Here is a 25,058-nt window from a genome sequence, read left to right on the forward strand (position 1 = left end):
CACTCCTATCTCTCCCTTCCAGAGAACTGCTATTAACAGCTGATGTATTTTTCTCCAGACTTTTTTTCAAAGCATGTCCTGACATTATGATTATTATGACTATTATTGTTATTTCTCAAGTAATTGTAAGTTTTCTGCATTTAAAAGGTGGCTATACTAATACAAATTCTGTTGTGAAATATGAATTTAAAAGATCCTCTGTATTTTCAAAGTAGACCAAGGAGTTAAATCAGAATGTCTCTGGAAGGTTCCAGCATCATTTGTAAGCTTTTAAAATAAGATCTCTCTTCTCAGAGTGGTAAATATTTATCTTGTGTGATTCATTTGATTAACTGTGATATTAAAGTACAAATATAAACCCCAACTCGTTTTTATTAAATGTGGCGAAGAGGATGGAATAAGGGAAAGGCCACCTAACAGGAAAGATACGGTCTTTTGCTTTCTGCTTATCGACTATTGTTGAGGGATTGACCTCAGAATAATTCCGAGCAGGCTTCTTTTGTTCTGGAAACTCTGGAAAACACACCAACAGTAATGTGCAAAGAGAAAGTGACTCATAGATAAATATGTAAATCCTTACAACCCCTGCTCTGCTAGTACCTGGCATGTGTGTCTGGTGATAATGAGTTTTTTTACTCCTGTTGGAAAAAGTGACATCTCATTTATACAGAGGAACATTTACAGTGTCATCAGCAACAGGAAGAATTGCTCACTGGAGCGAGCTGATAAGACGAAATGCTTTTTATTTGTTTTCCTGTAGCTTTCTTTTTTTAAATAATTTTTTTATTTTTCAATTACAGTTAACATACAATATTATATTAGTTTCAGGTGTATAAAATGGTGATTCGACATTTATATAACCTGTGAAGTCATCGTCCCAGTAAATCTAGTATCCATCTGACACCATACATAGTTATTACAATATTATTGATTATATTCCTTATGTTGTACTTTATATCCCCATGACTATTTTGTAACTACCAATTTGTACTTCTTATTCCCTTCTTCTTTTTCACCCATTCCCCCTGGCAACCATCAAAATGTTCTCTATATCTATGAGTTTGTTTCTGTTTTTATTTTGTTTATTTTGTTCTTTAGATTCCACAAGTAAGTGAAATTGTATGGTATTTGTTTTTCTCTGTCTATCTTATTCCACTCAACAGAAAACCCCCTAGGTCCATCCATGTTGTTGCGGATGGAAAGATTTTATTCTTTTTTTTTTATGGCAGAGTAATATTCCATTGTATATATGTACCACCTCTTCTTTATCTATTCCTCGATCGATGGACACCCATGTTGTCTCTGTATTTTGGCTATGTAAATAATGCTGCAATGAGCATTAAATGCCTATAAGAGACTCACTTCAGATTGAAAGACACACACAGACTGAAAGTAAAGGGATAAAAATAGTTATTTCATGAAAATGGAAACAAACAAACAAAAAGCTAAGGTAACGATACTTATACCAGACAAAATAGACTTTAAAACAAAGGCTATAAAAAGAGACAAAGAAGGACCCAGTAATCCCACTTCTGGGTATTTATCTGAAGAAACCAAAAACGCTGCTTTAAAGGGACGTGTGTATCTGGTAGCTTTCAATAGCCCCATCTTCAGGTTCTCCCCTTTAACCCATTGATTACTACTACCTCCAGTGGTGATATTAAATAGTTAATTGCCTTTAGGTATCTGTGCTATCCAGCTTTGGAGCAGGTTCCTCGAGGTGCCCTCTGTGGCGGGCTGTGTCTCTGGTCGCTGGGGCAATACTTGAAGTGGTGGTGTTTGCGGGGATGGGGTCTCAGGAAGAGCAGCTCTTTATTGACTGGGGTACAGAAATATTTCAGTATTTTCACAATTGATGTGGAGGTACTGTCAGTATTGACTTCACATTTGATCTTGCACCTGTTTGAAAGGACTTTGATTATTTCTAATGAGGTATTTTAAAGCACTATCAGGGTAATTTAAATTCTTTTTCCCAATGATACTATCGAAATGTTCCTAATTCACAAAATGTTGTAAGGATATGTGTCATTTCTTTGATGCTTGGAGCTCGGGGAATAACACTATATGAATATCTTTATATTCCACTCAAAATAGGAAGCATTCATTCATTCATTCAGTTAAGAAATGCTTTTTGAGCACCTGCTCCACTGCTCCACTGCAAGGGATACAGCAGAGAACAAAAGTGATCAAGTCTCTGCCCTCATGTAGTTTGCGTTCTGGTAGAGGAGAAAGATCATAAACAAATAACTGTATAATGTCAGGAGATACATACTATGAGGAAAGGTAAATAGGAGAGGGAGATAAATGAATGGGGCTGATGGCGTGAGTAGCCGTTTTATATAGCATAGTCAGAGAAGACTCCCTTTGACAAGACGGTGTCTGAGCCAACGTCTAAAGGAAACAACATGTGAGTTTCTGGGGTAAAAGTGTTCTTAGTAGAAAGGATAGCAAGTGTCGAGCCCCTGAGACCGAAGTGGGCTTGGGGTACTCAAGGAACAGCAGGGGAACTACTATGGCTGTAGCAAGGGGAGATGGGACAAAGTAGAAGAAAATGAGGTCAGAGAAAGAAGAGAGGGGTAGAGGGCAGGCAGAGCATCTCAGACCTACTAGCCATGGTAAGAATGTTTTATTTTATTCTACCAGAAATGAGAAGTCTTTAGAAGATATTTTGAGCAGAGGAGTGATATTATGTGACTTATTTTTAAAAAGATTACTCTGATTGTTGTGTAGAAAATAGACTGAGGCAAAGGCAGGAAGCTCTGTTGAGAAACTGCTATTATAATCTAGCCGAGAGAAGATCGTGGCTTTGACCAGAGCAGTGGCAGTGGAGGTGATGACAAGAGGTCAGATCTTGGGACTGTTTTAAAGGAAGAGCCAGGAAGGTTTGCCTATTGCATTGGAAAAGATATGCAAGAGGAAGAGCAGAGTCAAGGACAACTCCAAGTGTATAGAAAACTAATGAAATATTTCCCGATTCCCCAAGCAGAAACCAGTGTTGTCTCTATATTCCTATTTATCGCATTGTCTTGAAATGATTTATTTATGTGTGCTTTACCAGACTCTGAGCTTCTCAAGGGCACAACCTGGATCTTACTGATGAATGACGAAATTTTTATTATCCCTTGAGGTGGAGGAGAAAGTGAGGATTGGCGGGTAGCATGCTTTGTAGGAAAATGGAAGGGTCAGGTGGACAGTCAAGCGGAGAACACTAGTTCACTGGCCTGGCAGACTTGGGTTTGAATTGTGTCTCCTTCACTTGAAGCTCTGGGACTTTGGGCCAGTTACATTAACCTCCTAAAGACTTAGGTTTTGTAAAATGGAATAATAGTAATAATAATATTCATCTCATAAGGTTGTCGTGAAAAAAAAGAAACTCTGTTCTAATTAGCAATCACTTCCCATTTCCCTTTGCCCAGCCCTGCAACTGCAAATCTATTTACTGTTTTTCTATAGATTTGTCTATTCTGAATATTTAATATAAATAGAATCATGTAGTATGTGACCTTTTGTCACTGGCTACTTTCATTTAGCACAATGTTTTTGAGGCTTGTTCATGTTGTAGCATGTAACAGTACTTCATTTCTTTTTGTGTCTGAATGATATTTCCATTATATGGATATACCATATTTTGTTTATCCATTTATCTGTTGATGGACATTTGTGAGTTTTGAGTTGTTTCTACTTTTTGGGTAGTATGAATAATGCTGCTATGAACATCTGTCTACAAGTTTTTGTGTGGATATATGTTTTCAGTTCTCTTGAGTTTGTACAGTTGTCCTTTGGTATCCCTTGGGGATTGGTTCCAGGACCCCTGTGGATACCAAAAGTCCCTTATACAAAATGCTGCAGTATTTGCACATAACCTATTTGATTATAATTATAGTAACTAATACAATGTAAATCCTATGTAAATAGTTGTTATGCTATATTGTTAGGAAATAAGGACAAGAAAAAATAGTCTACTTCTTCAGTACAGATGAGCATCATCATAGGCTTGACTACACAGTACACATCAGCAACAATTAACATTTTTTCCAAATATTTTTGTTCAACGATTGTTAAATGCATGGATGCTGAACCTGCAGAAACAGAGAACTGACTGTACTTATAGTTGTAATTCTTGGGTCATATGGTAACTCTACATTTAACATTTTGAAGAACTGCCAAACTGTTTTTCAAAGCAGCTACACTTTTTTGACAATCCCACCTGCAATATATGAATCTTTCCAATTTCTCCACATCCTCACCAACATTTGTATTTATCTATCTTTTTATTTTAGCCATTCTAGTGGGTGTGAAATGGTATCTCACTGTGGTTTTAATTTGTATTTCCTTGATGATTAATGATGTTAAACATCTTCTCATGTGCTTATTTGCCATTTATATATCTTTGGAGAAATATCCATTTAAATCCTTTGCCAATTTTTAAATTAGGCTATTGGTCTTCTTATTGGGTTGTTAGAGTTCTTTATAAAAGTTAGATACAAATCCCACATCAGATTTATGATTTGCAAATATTTTATCACATTCTATAGCTTGTCATTTCACTTTCTTAAGTGTTCTTTGTATCACGAAAAATTTCGATTTTGATAAAATGCAATTTTCTATTTTTTTCTTTTGTTGCTTGTGCTTGTACTTTTAGAGTCATATTTAAGGAGCCATTGCCTAATCCAAGGTCACAAAGATTTGCTCCTATATTTTTTCTCAGAGATTTATAGTTTTAGCTTTTACATATAGGTCTATGATTCATTTTGAGTTAGTATTTGCATATGGTATGAGGTAGGGATCTAACTTCATTCTTTTGTATGCGGATATTGGTTGTCCCAGACTATTTGTTGAAAAGACTATTTTTCTCAATTGAATTGTCTTGGTACTTTTGTGGAAATCCAGTTGACCATAAAAGTGAAGTTTCGTTTCTGGACTCTCAATATTTTATTTATTTATGTTTATTCTTTTACTGGTCCCACACTGTTTTTATTTCTGAAGCTTTGTAGGAAGTTTTAAATAGGGAAGTGTGAGTTCTTCTATCTTTGTTCTTTCAAGGTTATTTTGATTATTCTGAGTCCCTTGCATTTGCATATGGATTTTAGGATCACCTTTCAATTTCTGCAAAAAAAGGCAGCAGGGATTCTGATAGAGATTGTATAGATTATTAGCTTGGGGAGTATTACCATCTTAGCAATATTGGGTCTTCTGATCCATGAACATGGATGTCTTTCTACTTATTTCGATATTTCTTTCAACAATATTTTATAGTTTTCAGTATATTATTCTTACACTTCTTTTGTTAGTATTTTTCTAAATATTTTATGCTTTTTGATGCTACTATAAATAGAATTGTTTTCTTAATTTCATATTGCTCATTGCTAATGTATAGAAACATAATTGATTTTCATATATTGATCTTCTATCCTGCTCTATAGAAAGTTTTAACTTCACTGAGGAACATGACTGACATTGGAAGTGTTTTCAACAGGGCCATAAAAGGTTTCTATTGTATGCCACCAGGTCAAATAGGTCAATGACAAAGCTACCATTTATCACTCATCTACCATGTTATTTCCTATGTTTAAAATTTCCCAATAGCTTCCCATTGCTCTTACAACAAAAAAAAGACCAGAATCCTTAGCATGACCCCTGAAATCCTGGATACTGGGTCCTTGTCTGCTCTGTAGTCCCATCCTTCATTGTTCTCCCCATGACCCTGTGTCCTCCAGGCACATTGGCATCCTGTACTTCCTCTAAATCACCATGCCTTAGAGCGGCTATTTATAATATTTCTCTAGCCTGGTCACTTCCCTCCCTGAAAACTACTACTAAAAAAAGGTAGTTTTTTTTTTTACAAGACAAAATTATGATTTTTCCCAGAGTTTATAAATGTCTAGTCCACTAAATAGATAATGTCTATTGTTCACACCTGTGTCATTAACACCTGGAACAGCACCTGATAATTACTAGAGCTCAGTAAAAGGATTGGATGAACTGTGAGCCAGGCACTTTACATACATGATCTCACTTGTCCTTATGATACACTTTGGAAATGAGGAGACTAAGTTTTACAAGGTGAACTGGCCCAAGGTCACACAGCTAGTCAGTAGCAAACACATATTCCAGTGAGATCAGTTTGATTGTTTGAGAGTTTAAAATAATTCGTCCAAGAGAGAAGTGCTCATCTTTTGATTTGTTTTCCAGGGGAGACTTTTCAGAAGCTACAGAAGGCAAAGGAGATTCTGACTAACGAAGAGAGTCGAGCCCGCTATGACCACTGGCGAAAGAGCCAAATATCGATGCCTTTCCAGCAGTGGGAAACTTTGAGTGCCTCAGTGAAAGCGGTAAGAGTCTCTGGGGTGAAGTGAATTATGAAACTCAGGCTGCCTATGGATTAGATATCTTTATTTAGTAGCTTAAAGAGTCAACAAGGAATAGGAGTGAGAAGACCAAGAAGCTGGAAAAATCTGAATATAATTCACAAAGTCCTATGAAGGGAAATTGAATGGATCAGTCCAGAATAGCGCATATCTACATTTGTCAGTTTCTTGGGCTGTTTGATTCATTATATACACTACTCATTATTATTTACTGTTTATCTATTATGATAATTGTGCTTCTCAAATTGCTCATATAAAACTGCAGAATTTCGAATGATTGTATATTTATCTCCTCCATCTTTTTGGTTCATATCAGCCTGTTTTCTTCTTGAGGCTTATAAATTCCATAAAAACACAAGGTCTGATTAATCAAAGAAAACTGTACATTACTTGTAAATAATTTCTGTTATAAGTTCTGGTGATAGAATTATTAGGTGGTTGCTGAGGGACTTTAAACCACTGTTATCTTTCTTCATGCCACTGAAAAAGCTAAATATCAAATAATCACTATATTTACTATATTATATATATTTATTTTGTTTTTACATTGACTTTTACATATTACAGAGAAACTGTACTTTAAAGATTTCTGCATTCTTAGGAATAACTTATTATCCAGCTTTATTTCTACAGGAACACTTTTCTATGACGTGAGACTTAGAATACAGAAGTTACCTTATAGGCAAGTCTTCAGTGACACTTGTTAGAATTAATTTAAAATTTGATTCATATCTTTTAAATTACAACCCTTCAGGGTCACGTTTAAATTTCCTTCTTAATAGTTTTTATTTTAGGAAGACTTTATCAAATTGTTTTTCCATTGACAAAAGATTTGTAATAGTGAAAGAGGGTCTTTGAAATAATGGGGAAGAACAGTGCAAAACTCTCCAAGTATATGGTTTAAGACCTTCTAGATAAAATGTAAACTGTTTATTTCATCATTTTGGAATGAAACGTATATTCATATGATTTCTTTAAGGTGGGTTAATTATTTTTGAAGGACTAACTGTATGATTAACAAATATATGCTCAAAATAACTGGAGAGAGAATATTTTAAAAATAGTGACTTAACTTTACATACTCAAAAGTAAGATTTTTTTTCTTTTACATTATGTGTATCTGAAGTTCCTTGTTGGCATTGACTAAATCAGCATTGTTTTACCACCTCTGCTTAACCATATTTCCATTCTTCTGTGACATACTGTAACTGCAATTGAATTTGTGACCTGTACTATTCTAATGCCTTTTGATTTATGGTTCATTTTTCTTGATAATTCACTGAACTCTGTTACTTAATTTTAACCACTAATGTTGAGTTAGCTGCGGATTAAAAAAAAATTCTCCAAATCCCTGCTCTAATTTATATTGCTGATGCCTTTCCATTAAATACCAATTTCCTGTCTCTAAAAACATCATTTCTGCTTTGAATTTAGCTTAACTGTGAACTATTTGAGGTCTTACAATAATTACATTTTAGATTTTACTGCTTCTTTACATAGAATGTAAACTGTTTTGTCAGCAAAATTGAAATGCTGGGCTAGCATTTAGTTTTGGATTTATTCTTATTATGGTACAAAAATGATGAGGTGCATATCTTTCTGCTTTAAATTAGCAGTGATCATTTTTCTTGCACAGTCTCCTTTGTTTGGGTAAACTTCATTTTCGATTTGATTTTTTTTTTCTTTTCCACAGCGGACTTTGACTCCCTATGCCAAGTTTCATGTGCTTTGTACCTCATTTGTTAAGATTTTATATAAAGTTCCATTCATTTGCTTTTGTTCTCATCCTCACTGTGACTTCTGCATGTGAAAGCCTCAGCTCTGTAACATTTTATTTGTTGCTTTCTGTATTTGTTCATTTCATTTGTTCATCCTTTCACATTCACTACTTCAGAGAAATTAATAATTGTCATCCTTAGTATTTAGGCCACCTATCCTTTTGTAGATAAACATCACCATTAGGAGGTTAGGGTTAGGTATATTGCATATGCCATTCTAACAATAAAATGATTATAACTTAGGTTTGAATTTTAGGTGGTATTCACCTAAAACACATCTGCCTTTTCGCATGCCCTACAAATTTATAGATTGCTAAATCTCATAAAATCCTTCCCTTTCACATTATAAACCCTGTGTTACTGCTTTTTTATTTAAGCATTATAATCCCTCTGGAAGCAAAAACATTGGTTGGGAGCAACACCTTCAAGGCAGGACAAATCACAGTGCATTTTTGCTGCATAACACACAGTTTCATATCTGCAGGAATCCCCTTTGGGACATTCTCTCAAATGAGCCACAGCTTCAGGAGTGACACATGTCTATCATCCAAGAATGGTGAAACTGTAACTGATATTTTTTTTCCCACACCAAGTGCCTGTCACTTCACTAGCTATTTATTTTTATTTTCCTTTTTAGAAGTTTCTCCTGATAGTTTAATTTGTCAAAATATTTTAAAAATTCATTCAGGTCAATGAATATGTTGGAAATTTAAGTTTAGATAGATATGTGATATTGGTTAAAAAGAGAAATATGAGGTGAGGGCTTCTGTAACCATGGCCTTTGGGATCTTGGGATAACTTGATATCAGATGCCTTTCTGGCTCAGAGAATTTGGGAAATTCCATCATTGTCGTGTTAAATAGTTTTAACCCAAGGGATCCAGGGTATAAATGACTCTCCCTCTAACACCAAAATATGTGGCAGAATGCTTTTAAGATGGCTCTGTGAAAGTGGTTGCAGCAAATCCACAATCAAAATAAAGTGCTGAGAAAAATTCTCATAAGCTGTTAAAACTGTCCAACGCCACAGCAATTGCTATCAGTTTTATAAAGAGTTACTAGAAACACATTTTGGTGAATATATTGCTTGACAAATTGTTTCTGGGAAGGCTTGTTGGGGCTGCTAGTCACCATCACATGGACCTATTTGTCTGTTTCTGTTTCTGAGTCCAGTTGGCTATAGAATACTAGCGAAGCATCCTATTATGTGAGTATAACCACAGTTTCCCCAATCGGATGGGAAATTGGGCAGTTCAACACCTTCTGGACCTGTTTAGGAAGCAGTCTTTCCTAATTGGATGTTATCCAAAAGCAGGTCAGAAATCACTCAGGCAAGTGAAACATTAACTCATAGAGATCCAGGATAAAAAGAACTCATTAATTCTCAGTAGTGTTCAGCTGATTCATGGCTCATCTGAGTCCATTGATTTTTTTTTATTTGTCTCAATGTTTATTGGCATGTACACATTTTTTTTTCTATTCCAGTGTTGACCAAGGTCCAGAGTTTAAGAAAATGGCTCCCTAAATAAACAAAGAAATGAACAAAAACAATAAGCAATTCATTAGGGAAAGCTAGTAAACAAGTTAATTGAGAAGGCAGAACAATAACATACCAATTTTGCACGCCGAGGACAGTGGCCTTTGAAACCCATACTTGGTGTCTGTTCAGTGTTAGTTTGCTCCATGCACACCGATTTTCTGTCTGTTGCAGTTCCTTATTTTGCTGTACACACTCTCCCCTTCCTCTTCATCTCTATCAACTGCTATCATTTGCTATTTTATTTATGGTCATTCTGTTGAACTGAGGCACTCAGCAATGGTTTTCTTAATGTTAAATATTGTTGTGCCCAACTACTGGTACCCTAGTAGGGCTGAGAAATATGTTCTGTGGATGCAGAAATGAGTGATCTAATTGGGTCCCAGCAAATTAGGCTGCGTAGCATTGCTCTTGCATTAGTCGTTTGATTGAACTACAAAGCACAAGAGGTACCTGCATAGAAGGTTAGGTACAGTTTGGGTTTTTCCTTTGTATATTTCTCCCCCCGCCCCTTGTATATTTCTTTAATTGGGATCAGCAGATATGGGGGTCTGATAATAAAATACTTTATTCTGATTTATTCATAAAGAGGATGGATGAGTAAGACTACTATCTCAGAATGTCTATTCTCTGAGGGTTTTCAAAGCATTTACTGTAGATGAATCATTAGTCCTCACTGCTCATCTAAGGCAGACTGTAGACACTTTTATTTCAAAGGAGAAGTACTGAGGGACAGAATTAATACATCGTGAACAGGCCATCTTGCAGACCTGTGACTCCTACAGCTCAGATTTTCAGGTCTTTGGGCCCTGAATTCTTGATTTTCTTACTCTTTGTTTTTCACTAACCTTCCTAATATCCTTTCCCCTCTACAGAGGAAGCCACTGGCCAGCTTTGCTATTCGATGTATATGCAAAAAACCCAAAAAGCCAAACAAACAAAATAACAACAGACCCAAACCAACCAAACAAAAAGTAGGTTATTTTTTTTTTACAACATCTGAGGCCATCACCTCTTTTTAAAATGAACATTTTCATTTTTGAAATAAAGCCTATAGAAAAAATGTGTAACACCTACATTTACAATTTAGCAGATGGTTGTGAAGTATATACTCTGTAACCATCTCTCCCAATACACACGTTGCTAGCACCCAGAAACTACCCCCTTATATATTTTGGCAATCATAACTGCATTTAATTTCTAAAGTTTAATTTTTCTAATTGTTGAAACTGTTGGGAAAATTTCCTGAGGTATACAGGAACTGACCTCTAAAGGAGGACGGGGCTCAGAGACTGAAGAAAGAGGCTGACAACTCCAGAATTAAGGTTTATTAAGGAAACTTTTGGACAGAAGCCGAGATGTCAGCAAGACTTTGGATCTTGGCAAACCAAAAGGGGATGGAGACTTGACATAGACATAGCCTCCAGGAACACTAGTGCTTCTAGCCAAGTGGCACAGGCTTGTTGAGAGCTGTATATTCTGAGACAGGAAACAATTTATCGGGCCTACTTATCCATGTGAGAACATTCCTTCTGGCAATATGGGCACATCCCTTCTCTGGTGAACGGAGGTCACTGAGAGAACCTTGCTTCCTAGGATAGCAGGTCAGTCACATCAAGCACTAGAAACCATTTTGCCTAACACTCATATATAATCTTGTCATAGAAAATTTAGAAAACACTAATGAATAAAAATAAAAGAAAAAAAATAGCTTTATAACCCTGCCATATGAAGATAACTACATTAACATTTTGGTGCATTTTCTTTCAGTGAGTTCCCCCCCCCAACCCCCTTCATTGGTTAGTGTGAGAGCCAAATACATTGAATGGTGGCAGTAATTGCTTTATGGGATGATTCTTGGATCTTGGGGTGAGTGGGTTGATTATTTTTGGAGAAGGAGATTACGAATGATGCTCCTTTGCAGTTGGGAAGAGAGGCTGAAGGTGGGAAGAGTGACTTCTTTGGTTGCATTAGAGAAGAGGCCTTGCATATACTTATAATTTTAGGGCATGTACAAGGTCACAGGGCCCTCCATTTTGTCTTTATGTCTATATTTTATGTATATGTATCTACATATATATTTGTATATCTATATTTGACTCTATCTATCTACCTTTTAATACAACTATCCAATTAAAAAAAAAAATGGCGATGAACAGATTTAAAGGATTCCCAGAAGGCAATTTACTCCTTTGCGCTTTTATTTTCCTCTAGGTAAGGTGCTACTACTGGTTCCTTGTGTGAGGCCAGTGTTAGTGATATTGAGGCAGGTGGTACGAAATTATGGGGTCTCCCTAAGCTCTTTAAGATGCTGAATGCTGATGGACAGCCCCCTAGTTGCTTGGTTGAGAAAACTTGGCCATGTACACAAATAATACCTCCCTAAATTGTTTTGTTTGAATTGGTAAATTAAGTGGTGCTCTTAGATAGAAGTTGGCAACCTTGGTATTTTAAGATAGTTTGGAATTTCCAGAAAAGAAGCCTGCTGTAGATGAAAACCCAGATGCCTGTTGCATCATGGTACATGTGCAGAGCCTGGCAGTTGCCCCTTCCCTGGTTCTGGCAGTTTTTAAATGTTATAACTTCTGAACTTATTCAATAAACCTTGGACTTCAAAAAATTAATGTATTGTTTTGGTTTCTTTGCTTTGCTTTTATCTGTACCTCCTCCCCCCCTCCCCACCCCACCACAGGAAAGCAATATTTTGGATGTAAGGAAAATAAAGTTATGTTTATTATTTTGGTTGATGCTAGGGCTAACTATTCTAAGTAAAATATTCTTGAGACAGAAAACTCTCAACCTCCTTTTCTCACTCCATTTATTCTTCCTCCTATTCATCTACTCATCTATTCAATTTTAAACATTTTAATAAGAAATACATATACAAGGACACAAAATGAAAAAGGTACAAAGGATCTATGGAAAAAAGTATCCCTGTCTTTTACCATTGTTCCTCGGTCTCCCTGACCTAACAAACTATCCCATTTTGAAGACCCATTTTTGATCTTCCCCTTACTCTAGACACCACCATAAGTAGCCAGAGTTACGCTGGGAAAATCACACAGTTAAATCACTAGGCAAAGGACCTCCACTAGCATATTCAACACAATTTGAGGATATCAGGTGTCTGGGGAGAATTTTCAAGGATTTTGGACCTTGTGTATGTCTAAAAATATGTTATACCAGAAATCAATGGGCAATACCTGACACTCTTGATTTATGGTCCTTGACTTTTTAAATTGTAAATTAAAAATATAATAAAACCAACACACCTTTGTTTAAAAAAAATCAAAATAGTACGATAGAATATGTAGTAAAAAGTGAGTTCATCCTTATTCCAGATCCCAGCTCTAGCTTTCTATCTCAGGAATCTACCACTGGAGTTTTCTGTGTTTCCCTCCAGAAACCTTTCATACAGTGTACACATACACATTCATATTATCCTTAAAAAAAAAACCAAAAAACAAAAAACAAAAATCCTAAATGGAAATATATTTAGAAAGCTCTTGTTATTTGTGGATAATTGGAGTTAGAACCAAGTTCACCTAAACTTAATCTACTTAAACTTAGGACAAATATTTCATAGTAAATATTGATTGAATTCCTGCTTCATACCATGAATTTTCTTAAAGAGAAGATGTATAATCCAGAATTCTAATATTTTTATTACTAGAATTCTAATGCCAACTCTGCAGTGATCGTGGCTGGATGGAAGGTCACGATAGTTACAATAGTTATAATAGTAGTAGGTTTAATCTCTGGCATGGCTCAAGACACACGGCCTCATTTGTTTTTTGGTGGTAAAATACACATAACATAAAACTCACTATTTTAACCATTTTAAAGTGTGCGATTCAGTGACATTAAGTACATTCACAATGTTGTTCACCCATCATTACTACCTAGTTCTAGAACTTTATCATCATCCCAAAAGGAACTCCATACCTTTAGCAATCATTTCCTATTCCTCTCTTCCCTGCTTCTGGTAACCAATAATCTGCATTCTATCTGTATGCATTGATTTATTCCGGGTGTTTCATATAAGTGGAATCATACAATATGTGGCTTGTGTCTGGTTTCTTATCCACATTGTAGTACTCCATTCCTTTTTCATGGTCAAATAATATTTCACTGTATGGATACACCTCATTGATGTTTACCCATTCATGGGATGATGGGCATTTGGGCAGTTTCTACCTTTTGATGTTTGTAAATGAACATTCCTGTATAAGTTTTTCTTTGAACACAAGTTTTCAATTCTTTTTGGCATATACCATGTAGGGATGGAATTGCTGGGTAATTCTATGTTTAATTTTCTGAAGAAACGTCTAATTCTTTGAACCTCTCTGATGCTGGTCCTTCTTCTCGGTACCATAACATGGATTTCTCCTTATATCATTAGTCTTCCAAATCAGGGGAGATTAATTAATTACTATTTGGATTAATTGATTAATATCTGGTGAATAGTCAAGTCTAACATTCTGTAGGTCAGGGGTTACCACATATTAAACTTTAATTATAGAAAACTATATAATATTGATTTTATATTGTATGTCTGCTTTTAATTAATGTAGTCAATGCACTGGGCTGTCAAAGGTAAAAAGGATCTAATGCTGGAAGAATCTGACCAGACTCATACCAACAAGTTTGAAAATGAGGAATGGAATGAGCAAAGAGAAATAAAGAAGGAAGAGCTGGGTTCAACCACAGAGAAAATCGAGCAAAAAGTATCTGAGGCCCTGGACAAGTCATTCTCCCCACAAAATCCAGATTCTTCAAGTAAGTCATCTCATATAGCTTTGCAGAACAGAGGAGGTCTGAGTTTTGCCAAGGTAAGGATAGGTTTGGCACCTTAAAAGACAGTTACTTAGCATTAACATGGAAACTAGGAGATATATTCCTTAATACATTTCCTGGCAAAGGAAACTGAGATATTTCTGGGAGTGTTTTCCTCTCCCCTGAAATAATGCCAGCTAACATTTGTTGAGTGAATATTATATGCAGGAATGCTTTTACGTATATTATTTTACATCTTTTATCTCATTTAACATTAATTTTACATGCATTAATTTATTTAATCCTCAGTACTAAGTTTGTGAGGTTGTGTTGTGGTGCAATCAAATCCAAGACCCACGGAGCCAATCGAGATGAATTGTGAGCCTTTATTAGCCAGCCGGCAACTGACTCTCCACCACACAGAGTTAGAGGAGATCAACCCCGAGCTCCCAGAGAGGCAGTTTATATAGCCACCAGCACATCCCTGAGCAGATCACCACACCCTGGTTAACAGTTGGCCGGTAGCATATCCTTGATCAGATTACCCTGGTTAACAGCATCTCCTTGATCAGATTACCACACCCTGGTTAACAGAATCCTTGATCAGATAACCACACCCTGGTTAACAGTATCAGAAGTAAATACTTAATGCTGGCTTACTGGAAAATTGTCCACCCATAACAGTTGGTACCAATATTATTCTTATTTTCCAAAGGAGAAAACTGAAGCCTGGGGAGGTCGAGTAATTTTTTCAAGGCTATACAGCTGGTAGGTTGCAGGGCAGGGGTCTGAATTAAAGCAGTTTGGCGTCAGAGTTCTGTTTCTCAGGCACTACCCTGTCGTGGGAAGGTACCTTATCTGTAAGTAGCTCAGTAGATATTCTGAACCAGTTCTAGAGCCACTGAAGCAGGGCATTAGGGACATTAAACCCCTGGCTCCCAAGCTACACATCCTAGCTCTACGACTTATCATCTGTATTACGTGGTAAATGTTACTTCTCTAGACCTGTTTCCTCATCTGAAAAATAGAGATCGTAATGGTGTCTTCTCACAGACTTATCATGAGAAGATCCAGGAAAAATGATTCACTAATAGCAGGCCCTGGGTAAATGTGAACAAGTATTATTTCTGTTTATCTAGCAATCCCACTGTGTTTGTCTTGTATAGATAGGTGTGTAATGCACACACACCATAACTGTCCTTCAAATTCTTATTTGATTTTCAAGGTTGTGATACAACACTTCATTAGATTTTAGCTTTTAAGCAGAAGGGTCCTGAACATTTTTGAACACTCATTTCATAAAAGGAAATAATTAAATAGTTCGTGGTGAATTATAATCTTTCTAGACTGTAGTCACATCAAATCTCTTTGGGGAGGACTTTTAAATGCTCGCTATTTGAGGGGAATAGATTCTTAGAGTTTGATTCAGGTGTCTCTTATGGTTATCCAAGAAATCCTTTTATAGTCTGTCTGTACATTGATTGTATCAGCCTTGTAGCTGGAAATAGTTATAGCAAACTGATGAAAGCAGAAACGGGAATGTCAGCAAAACAGTGTTTAAGCAAACACACACAAACACTCCTTGACGTGCACACACAGGCAAACATGCAAATATTTCTCCACTCAGCCTTGGAATGTTGAGAGCGTCCCTCCCTAACCCCTGCCTGCCCCATCTCCCATGACTTTGTTTTGGATTCACACTTACTCTGAGTTTATCAGACTGGAGGAGTTGAGACTCAGACATTATAATGAGGCTCTGCTTGAATCCTTCTCATACGATTCTCTGAAATTTTCTCTTTTAAAAAAGTTATTTAGGTATTTAAAAAACCCCAAAATAATGAGCTTGTTATTATATATTACATAAGGAATTATATATAAACAATAACTTAGGGTCTGTTGTAGTGCGATCAAATCCAAGACCCACGGAGCCAATTGAGATAAATTGTGAACGTTTATTAGCCGGCCGGCAACTGACTCTCCACCACGCAGGGTTAGAAGAGATCAGCCCCAAGCTCCCAGAAGAGGCAGTTTATATAGCCACCAGCACATCCCTGAGCAGATCACCACACCCTGGTTAACAGTTGGCCGGTAGCATATCCTTGATCAGATTACCCTGGTTAACAGCATCTCCTTGATCAGATTACCACACCTTGGTTAACAGAATCCTTGATCAGATAACCACACCCTGGTTGGTTAATAGAATCGGAAGCAAATACTTAATGCTGGCTTACTGGAAAATTGTCCACCCATAACAGGTCTACCCCAGTCTTCCCTCTTTCTCTGCTTCTGTTTCCTGTAGTAACCAATGCAGATGCCCAGGTGTGTCTCTCTCCACACTCTTCTCCATTCTAATACAAGCATATGCAAGTATAGTATATGTTGACTTATGAAGGCTTTATAATAAAGAACGGCAATATACTGAGCACATTCCTCTGTGTTACACAGCGGCTAAGAGCACAGACTCTGGAACCAGATCCCAGCTTTTCCACTGATGAGTTGTGCGACCTTGGGCAAGTAATCACGGATGAAAAACGGGTTCTATGGAAACTAACCTCACAGTGATCTGATCATAAATTCCTAACTGGACAGGTCATGGTGGTTAGTCTCACCCCAAGCATATAACTTGTTTAGTAAAAGGCTTACCTTTGCCTTAAGCAAGCCCTGTCCTGCACCTAGGTTAACACACCTTTGAAATGCCTCTTTCAGACTCCTAAATCATGACCTCGCTCAAGAGAGCACTTAACCTTAATCCTATCTTTCCACCTTGCTTTCTCCCACCTCCATATAATCTTTCTTATTTCTCTCCTTAATCTTAAATGCTTAAAAGAAACTGCAAACTGTTATTCTCAGAAGCATCTTTCTCATTCTGTTGAGATCTTACTTTCAGGCATATCCTCTGTTTAACTCAAATATTTATATACATTCTCTACAGGTTTGGACGTTCTTATGTCGACAGGGGTAAACCGCTCTGTTTTTCTCATCTATATATAATGGTTAAAATATTAGTGCGTACTTCGCAAGGTGGTTTTTTTTTTTTTTTTTTTTTAGTAAATAATATATGTAAAATATTTAGATCAGATACATGTTTTGTTTTGGTGTTTTGGGTTTTTTTTTTTTTTTTTAGATTTAATTATAAGACTTCTCCCTGGACTCTTACATTTAGAATGAACTCATTGCTTTTAAAAGCTAATAAATATTCCACAGATATATCGTAATCTATTCGGGATAAGTTGTGATGCTAGTTTGATGCCCTTACTGTGGTGGAAGAATAAAGTGGAGGGGACGAGAGGAGGGAGACTCATTGTACTGAGAAGCTGTTGTTGGAGAATAAGAATGATAAAATTTTGCCAAAGGCTGCATTTATCGGTATTTTCTTAATGTTATTTAAGAGACTATTGGCTGTTCTGAGTAGGCCCTTAGAGTTGGAGTTTAAAATATCAAAGTGCAGCTGCGTGATTATTTATAATTTATTTTGGCTGTAAAGTAAATTTTTATAACGTCAGCATTTAAGAGATATTATTCATGTCAGTTTTACCAAGCCCTCGAGGGCTTCTTAAATAATTTTTCAGCAAATTTCCTCAAGCAGTGCTCAATATTTACTTTGGAGTTTGCCTTTTGATGCCTCTTCTGTGATCAGTAGCCATCAAATAGTCCGCATTCTTCTGACTCTTCATTACCAATGAAATATGGAGCATAGCGCCTGAAAACTTGTGTGCAAGACAATCTCACTTTTACTTTCTTTCTGTTTAGATATGCAATAAATATGACTTCTGATAAATACAAATTTAGAATCAGATAGTTTTGTATAACACATTGGAGTAAAAACAACAACAAAAAATCAAATATAGCAGATGCTGTCAGTGTGGAGTCATGTCTTTTGGGCATCTACCTTCCCTATTGCTTCTGTTAGCCTCTTGCATTCGAATTCTTGTCTGGTTTAGGGGCCTATGTCTAGGGGAACTTAAACTAGAAAACACCTTTTTCAAACTACAGAATAATGCCTGTATATATAGAGATGTGAAAATATGATCAAGCAAAAGGATGAAATTGCAACTCGTTATTTTACCACCTAGAGAACGTATCTATCATTGATCTTTTGGTGTATTTTTATATATGTTAGTATACCTAAAACTAAAAGGATCATACTGTACATATTCTGTGTGTGTGTTCCAATGACAGGTTGTCAGAAAGAATTTTCTTTTTTGTTTTTTTCCCCAATGGAAATTTTTTAGATTCGTTTTCTCCGATAATTCTAAAAAAAGTGCAAACAGATCCTGTTTTCCTGAGATAACCATTGTCAACTATTCTGTGTATATTTTTCCTGACTAGATATTTAGATAATATTTTAAAAATTTATTGGAAGCATATTTTATATATTATCCTGTAACTTGCTTTGTCATTATCAATATGATAAACAAAAAATGACACGAGGCATACTTGTTCATTGCAGAAAAATAAAATACAGATAAACAAAAAGAGGGTGTAAAAAAGGAAAAATCACATCCAAGGATAACTACTCTTAACATGTAGAGTCATTCCTTGTAGACTTTTAAAAAATTTTATATAAATACTTAAGAATGAGATAATACTGTCTACACTGTTTCTAACTACGTATCACTTAGCAATATGTTGTGAGCATTTTTCTGTGACTGTAAATATTAAAAAATTATGAATGACTGTATTAAAACCTTTCAACCAACTTTCTTCTACTGAAGATTTAGAATGTTTCTTGATATTTAAAACATTTATAAATGGTATCATAATAAACATCCTTAACGTTAAAACCCTTGAGCACGTCCATAATTATTTGCTTCAGATAAGTTTCTAGAAGTAGAATTATTTGATTAAAGGTTTATACATTTTAATGAGTTTGATAAATATTGCCAAGTTGCCTGCCAGTTTTGTCAATTAACACTTCCTCTAGTAGAAAAGGAAAATGACCTTTAATTTTCAACAAAATTATTTATTATAGTAAAAAAACTTACTATCATGGAATAAATTATTTGTATTTCCAGGGATCCTTTACCATTGACCTTTTATTTTTGGCAGCTGTTTGAAAGTTGTTTCCAATTTCTTTGCAGCTAAAATTCCCATTACTGGGAGCATCTATAAATATCTTTTTAATATTAAATTTAAGCATGCGAGGTGCTTCTCATCCATATAAACTAGTTCCTTTTCATAAGAATTCTAAAGTCTGCTTAGGTTAATCAGTTTCTGTAAGATATTAATAGTTCATACCAAAGACTTACCCTTACATTTTACATATTGCAGTGAAATCTTATCACCAAGCTACTTTTCTATTACAAGTTTGATTTCTTTGTTCCTACCTCTGATCTTAAAATCTCCTTTCCTCTAAAGGTTTTTCAGATGTGAACTGTTGGCACCTTCGTTTTCGCTGGTCTGGGGATGCTCCTTCAGAACTCCTGAGGAAATTCAGAAACTATGAAATATGAAATGTCTCCACTCTGTAGGAGAGAAAGCAAACAAGACTATCTCCTGTGCTTCTAACATACAGTCTTCGTTCACATCTTAAAAATGTCATGTTTATGTGTCATGTTAGTGAATCCTGAGTACCGACTGATTTCTCCATCTTTGAACCCATTCTCACCATGTTTTTCAAATAAGAAAAATTTCAGAAGACAAGTTTCTATGTGTGTTTTCCTGTTTATGTTATTTATAGAAATCCATTTAAAAAATTGATCCCTGGGATGGAAGGGGGAGGTAGATGGGGTAAGGGGGTCAAATATATGGGGGTAGGAGGAAGACGAAGTGGATAAAGGGGATCAAATATATGGTAGCTGAAGGAAACTGGACTTTGGGTGGTAAACACACAATGGAATATACAGATGTCAAATTATAATGTACACCTGAAAATTATATAATTGTATTAACCAATGTTATCCTAATAAACTTAATTTAAAAAAATCAATCTCTGTATTTAAATATTTCATTGTTATATGATGATCTCTATTAGTGCTGGATGTATAAGAAATGTTTTCTGACTCTGGGCTTAAAATGAAATGTGAAGTTACTTGTCTAAACCCACAGAATGAAATAATTTCCCCAGAGTTCATAATGAACTTATAATTCAACTATGTTTTGAAAATAATTCAAATAGGTATTTCTACTTTATTATTAATAATTATAAATTTAAAGGATTATTTATTTGAGGAAATATTTTTTTACCAGATTTCTTCTGATATATAGCAAGGGATCAGATATTTATTTTCTTACAGTTCGAAGGCTATAAATCCAAGATCAAGGTGTCTGCAGGTTTGGTTTCTTTTGAGGCTTCTCTCTCTAGTTTGCATATGGCTGCTTTTTCACCGTGTCTTTCTTTACATGGTCTTTCTCTGTGCCACAAATTCCACATCTCCAGTGTCTCTATCTATTCTTGATTTTTTTTTTTTTTCTTTAGGCAAGGCAACCCTTGGTTGACTTCACAGATTGCAAGGACCTTGTCATATTACTGTGTTGGCTGGAAAGTTACTGCTTGGCTGTTGCCCATGGGAACATAGGCTATCACCCATAGGAACATAACATTATAACAATAAGCTTTCTGCTTCTGTACCCCCACTTGCACAACCGACCTGTGGGTTGACAGTAAATAGCAGAAAAATAGACTTGTGTTCAGACAGAATGAAGAATGGGGTTTAGGGCTTAAAAACCCTGTACTTCTACATTTCGGGGCTGCTTAATTTGGGGTCTGCGTACCCCTGGCAGACCCAGCTGGCCGAATAAAGAGTGTGTTTCCTATAACTCACTGATTTCTGGTGGTCTTTGTGTTTATCAGGGGCTGGCGGCTACAACATTACAATCCCTTAATTTTTAAAATTTTTACATCTACAGCACCTAGTCTTCCTAGGTGGTCTCCTATGCAAGTACTGACTAGGCCTGACCCTGCTTAGCTTCTGAGATCAGACGGGATTGGGCTTGTTCAGAGTAGCAAGGCTGTAGACCTCTATCTATTCTTATAAGGTCATCTGTCGTATTGGATTAGAGCCCCACCCTAACAGCCTCCTTTTAACTTAATCACCTCTTTAAAGACCCTATCTCCAAATAAGTTTACAGTTTGGGATACTAGGAGTTGCGACTTTAATATATGAATTATTTTTGGAACACAATTAAGTTCATAATATAAGTGAAAACTTTTTTAAAAAAATACTATCCTGTGTTCGTTCCCTTAATTTTTATTTAAATTTTTACTGTTTTGTTGAATCCAAAAGTTAGAGCCAGATATTTAAAGAATTATTTCTATCAACATTTTATTCAGTGAACTGTGATTTGGCGTTGTTACCATATCTGCATATTTTACTTCAAAAATGAAAAAATAAAGCATGTTAAATTAATAAAATGAGGTTTTGGACTACAATTGCCTGTCATAATGCCTGCCTGGCTCAGGTAGGCACACAAATAAATACTAGATTGTATAAGTGAATTTGTAAATATAAGCATCAGAGCTTTAATTTTTCCTCACTCCCCTGGCCCCCACTGGATTGTCTGATTTACAACACTGATGACCCTTAATGACTTGCAAAGGGAAAAACACTCCCACTCCCATGGTCCACTCTGCTTTTGTTACAGGCGGACTTCACAGTTATTGACAAGACTGAAGTCCAGCTCCTGTTTACTTTTCTCCAATGGGAGTTAATGATGGGTCAGGCTTGTCCTAAGTACTTTATGTACGTGGTCCTGTATATAACTTAGCAGGAGACGTTTTGTACTTAAACACTTAAATCCCCTTCTGAACTCAGAGTTTAAAAGGGAGGGGACTGTGCTTTGATATCAGTTATTCTCTTTGAATGAATAATAAAGGGAGTCTGTGGCTATGCCACCTTGAACAAGCCCGATCCTGTCTGATCTCGATCTCGAAAGCTAAGTGAGGTCGAGCCTCGTTAGTACTTGGATGGGAGATCACCTAGGAAGACCAGGTGCTGTAGCTGTAAAAAATGAAAAAAAAGGGGGGACAGATTGTAAACTGACAAGGTCCTTGCAATCTGTGAGGTCACACAAGAGTTGCTTCGCCTAAAATAAATGAATGAATGAATGAATGAATGAATGAATAAATGGAAAATTGGAAAACTTTTCTTCAATAATTTGAATTCCCCAGTGTGTCCAGCACAATTACAATTGGTATGTGCAAAACACATTTTCAAAGCCATTTATTTTTGAATTTTGGCTCGACTTCATGGCAAAACAAACTGATTATGAAAAGATAATTTTACATAAAGCTATTAAGTCAGTTCTAAATGTTGAAGATGATTAGTTTCATATTTGATACCGAGTGAATGAATGATTGAATGAGGCACATATTACTTGAGAACATTATCATGTGCTAAATATTATACTAGCACTTGTGTAGGATATAAAAAGGCTTAAGTCATGTTTATGCTTCAAGTAGTTGATAATAGTGAAATAAGACCAGTATCTGAACTTCATGATTTAAAAGGGGCATGTTGAATTAGTGTATTTAATGTGCTTAGAACATGTTTGGCAAACAGTAAGCACTATGTGTACTAGTTACTATTCTTATATATAATTATATGTTGTGTTGTGATAATCAGTGAACAGAATTGTGGCCTCCTTCCCTCCTCAATCTCTTTTCCCCAGTACGCCATCTCAGGGGCACTGTTTTTTGCATATCTTTTCATTAATATCCTGTGCATTACACACATGTGTGTGTTTCTGTTCTTTTCTTTACGCGAATGGTAGCATACTATTTACTCTGCTACATACCTTCCATTTATTCAGCTAATCTTAGAGATTTCCCCATTTTAGTACATAAATGCCACTTAAAAAAAAAATCCTGAGTAGGTTTTATTTGTCACTATAAAAAGTCTGAACTTTAAACAGCCTCTTGGACGGGGGGTTCATCTCCATCAGCCTATTCAGCTGTAGTACCTGTCTCATCCCCAGTAACTTTTCCAGAACTGCTACCTTCATATGAACCTCCTTGAGTTTTCCCAATTCTATTTTAGGCTTCTTCATATTTTGACTTTTCTAACAAAGACATCATAGAGCAGATGCTATCTGGAATCAATTTATTGACCACTTCTCTCAAGTCACTTCTCTGCATTTCTTGGGTCATGATTTTCATTATGTTTTCTAGATTTGGCAGACCTGTTGATGCTGAGCATAAGAATCTGACTATTGTGTGTGTGTGTGTGTGTGTGTGTGTGTGTGTGTGTGTGTGTTTTGTAAAACCAACAAAGAACAGACAAAGCAAATAGCCGTTGGTAGTCTTGTCATCAACATGAGCTTCGATCATGGTCTGCTATTTTTTGACTGTGGAGTACATTTTATCACCAGTAAGATCCATACCGTGAAAACTAGTCAGGCAGTTTTTGCCCAAACACTCTCAGTAATTAAGCTTGAATTTTCTACATGAAACTTCATCATTCTACAGATCAGCTAGGCTCACTTTCAAAAACACGAACCTTGAGACCATCAGATGTCACTTGGTTCCTTTAGTTTTAATGACTATGTTTTCCCGATATTTCTTATATTGAATACAGCTAGTGCTTTCATATCATACCAATCTTAGAAAATCGATTAGCCTCTTCCTTTTTGGCTCTCTTGCCACATTTTGTAAACAGTTGTTCTTGCCAACTGTCATGGTGCTGCCCAGAGAACCAAAAGAGCATAAATGCTACTTTATTCTTCTTATCTACTTCATGGCATTCTATTGTGTGGATGAACCATAATTTATTTAACTTGTCCTCTATTGATGCTTTTAAGTTTTACAGTTTTTACTTTTTTTTTTTTTTTTTTGGAAATCACAAATAACACTATAACGAATAGCTATATACCATAGTATTTCTTTTATGTGAAGTATTCCTGTAGGGTAAATACATAGTACTGGAAATAGATTAAAGAGTATATATGTACATTTAGAATTTGATTATTGTCTTTTTAAGCAAATAACAAATGCAATTTGGCAAGTTTCAGAGATCTTAGGGCCATCGGATTAGAAAACCCAGAAAATAATGCATGTTTATTGGGATTCTTGCTTTTAGGTTTTTTTTCTCTCTAAGCTAGATTTTGTTGAGTGGCTGGCTTAGTTTGAAACATTGTTCTTATGGAACAATTTACCCAGCACTTTTCCTAGCCCTTGACATGGAGGAGTGCCCATGATATAAAGCAATGATAAAACCAGAGCACACTTTTCTTCTGGTATCTTCCACAGAGATGGGAAGAGAACAGCGTGGTTTTTTGTTTTTTTGTTTTTTGTTTTGTTTTGTTTTGTTTTTAGTGTTATGGCATCTTGCCTTCTGGGTGTCCTGAAATGTTGAAATACGATTCTGAAACAGTTTTGCTCTTTTAAGTTGAAGGGCAACTCAACAGAGCAACTCTGGAAAACCTAGGTAGAATTTACAATTTCTTAGGGTCCTAAATAGTTTCTAATCCCCAGTGGATATATCCCAGCCTGTCAAAAATATGCCCCTTGATGAACAAATTAGAAATGCAAAAAAAGACTGCAGATAATTCTTGTAAAGAGAGAGCTGGATAAGGGAAAGATAAGGTTGTTTTCCTGCTTATGAATTTTCATATCCTTTCTGTGCCCAGATCTGATGGTGGTTACAAGATTAATCACAGCAGC

General features: G+C 35.9%; 1 protein-coding gene and 1 pseudogene across 1 annotated transcript in view; one reads left to right on the forward strand and one right to left on the reverse strand.

The window, feature by feature from the left end:
* DNAJC12 (DnaJ heat shock protein family (Hsp40) member C12) overlaps positions 1-20,192 on the forward strand; it is a 30,379-nt gene extending 10,187 nt beyond the window's left edge. Inside the window, exons 3-5 of the mRNA XM_016129800.2 lie at positions 6,193-6,332; positions 14,257-14,461; positions 19,817-20,192. Coding sequence (XP_015985286.2) covers positions 6,193-6,332; positions 14,257-14,461; positions 19,817-19,911 — 440 coding nt within the window. The 3' untranslated portion in view covers positions 19,912-20,192. The remainder of the gene's footprint in view (positions 1-6,192; positions 6,333-14,256; positions 14,462-19,816) is intronic.
* A 1,106-nt stretch (positions 20,193-21,298) lies between these two features.
* On the reverse strand, positions 21,299-21,417 carry LOC118604882 (annotated as a pseudogene).
* Between the last annotated feature and the right edge of the window lie 3,641 nt (positions 21,418-25,058).

The sequence above is a fragment of the Rousettus aegyptiacus genome, unplaced genomic scaffold, assembly GCF_014176215.1.
Source record: "Rousettus aegyptiacus isolate mRouAeg1 unplaced genomic scaffold, mRouAeg1.p scaffold_m13_p_6, whole genome shotgun sequence".
NCBI lineage: Eukaryota > Metazoa > Chordata > Mammalia > Chiroptera > Pteropodidae > Rousettus > Rousettus aegyptiacus.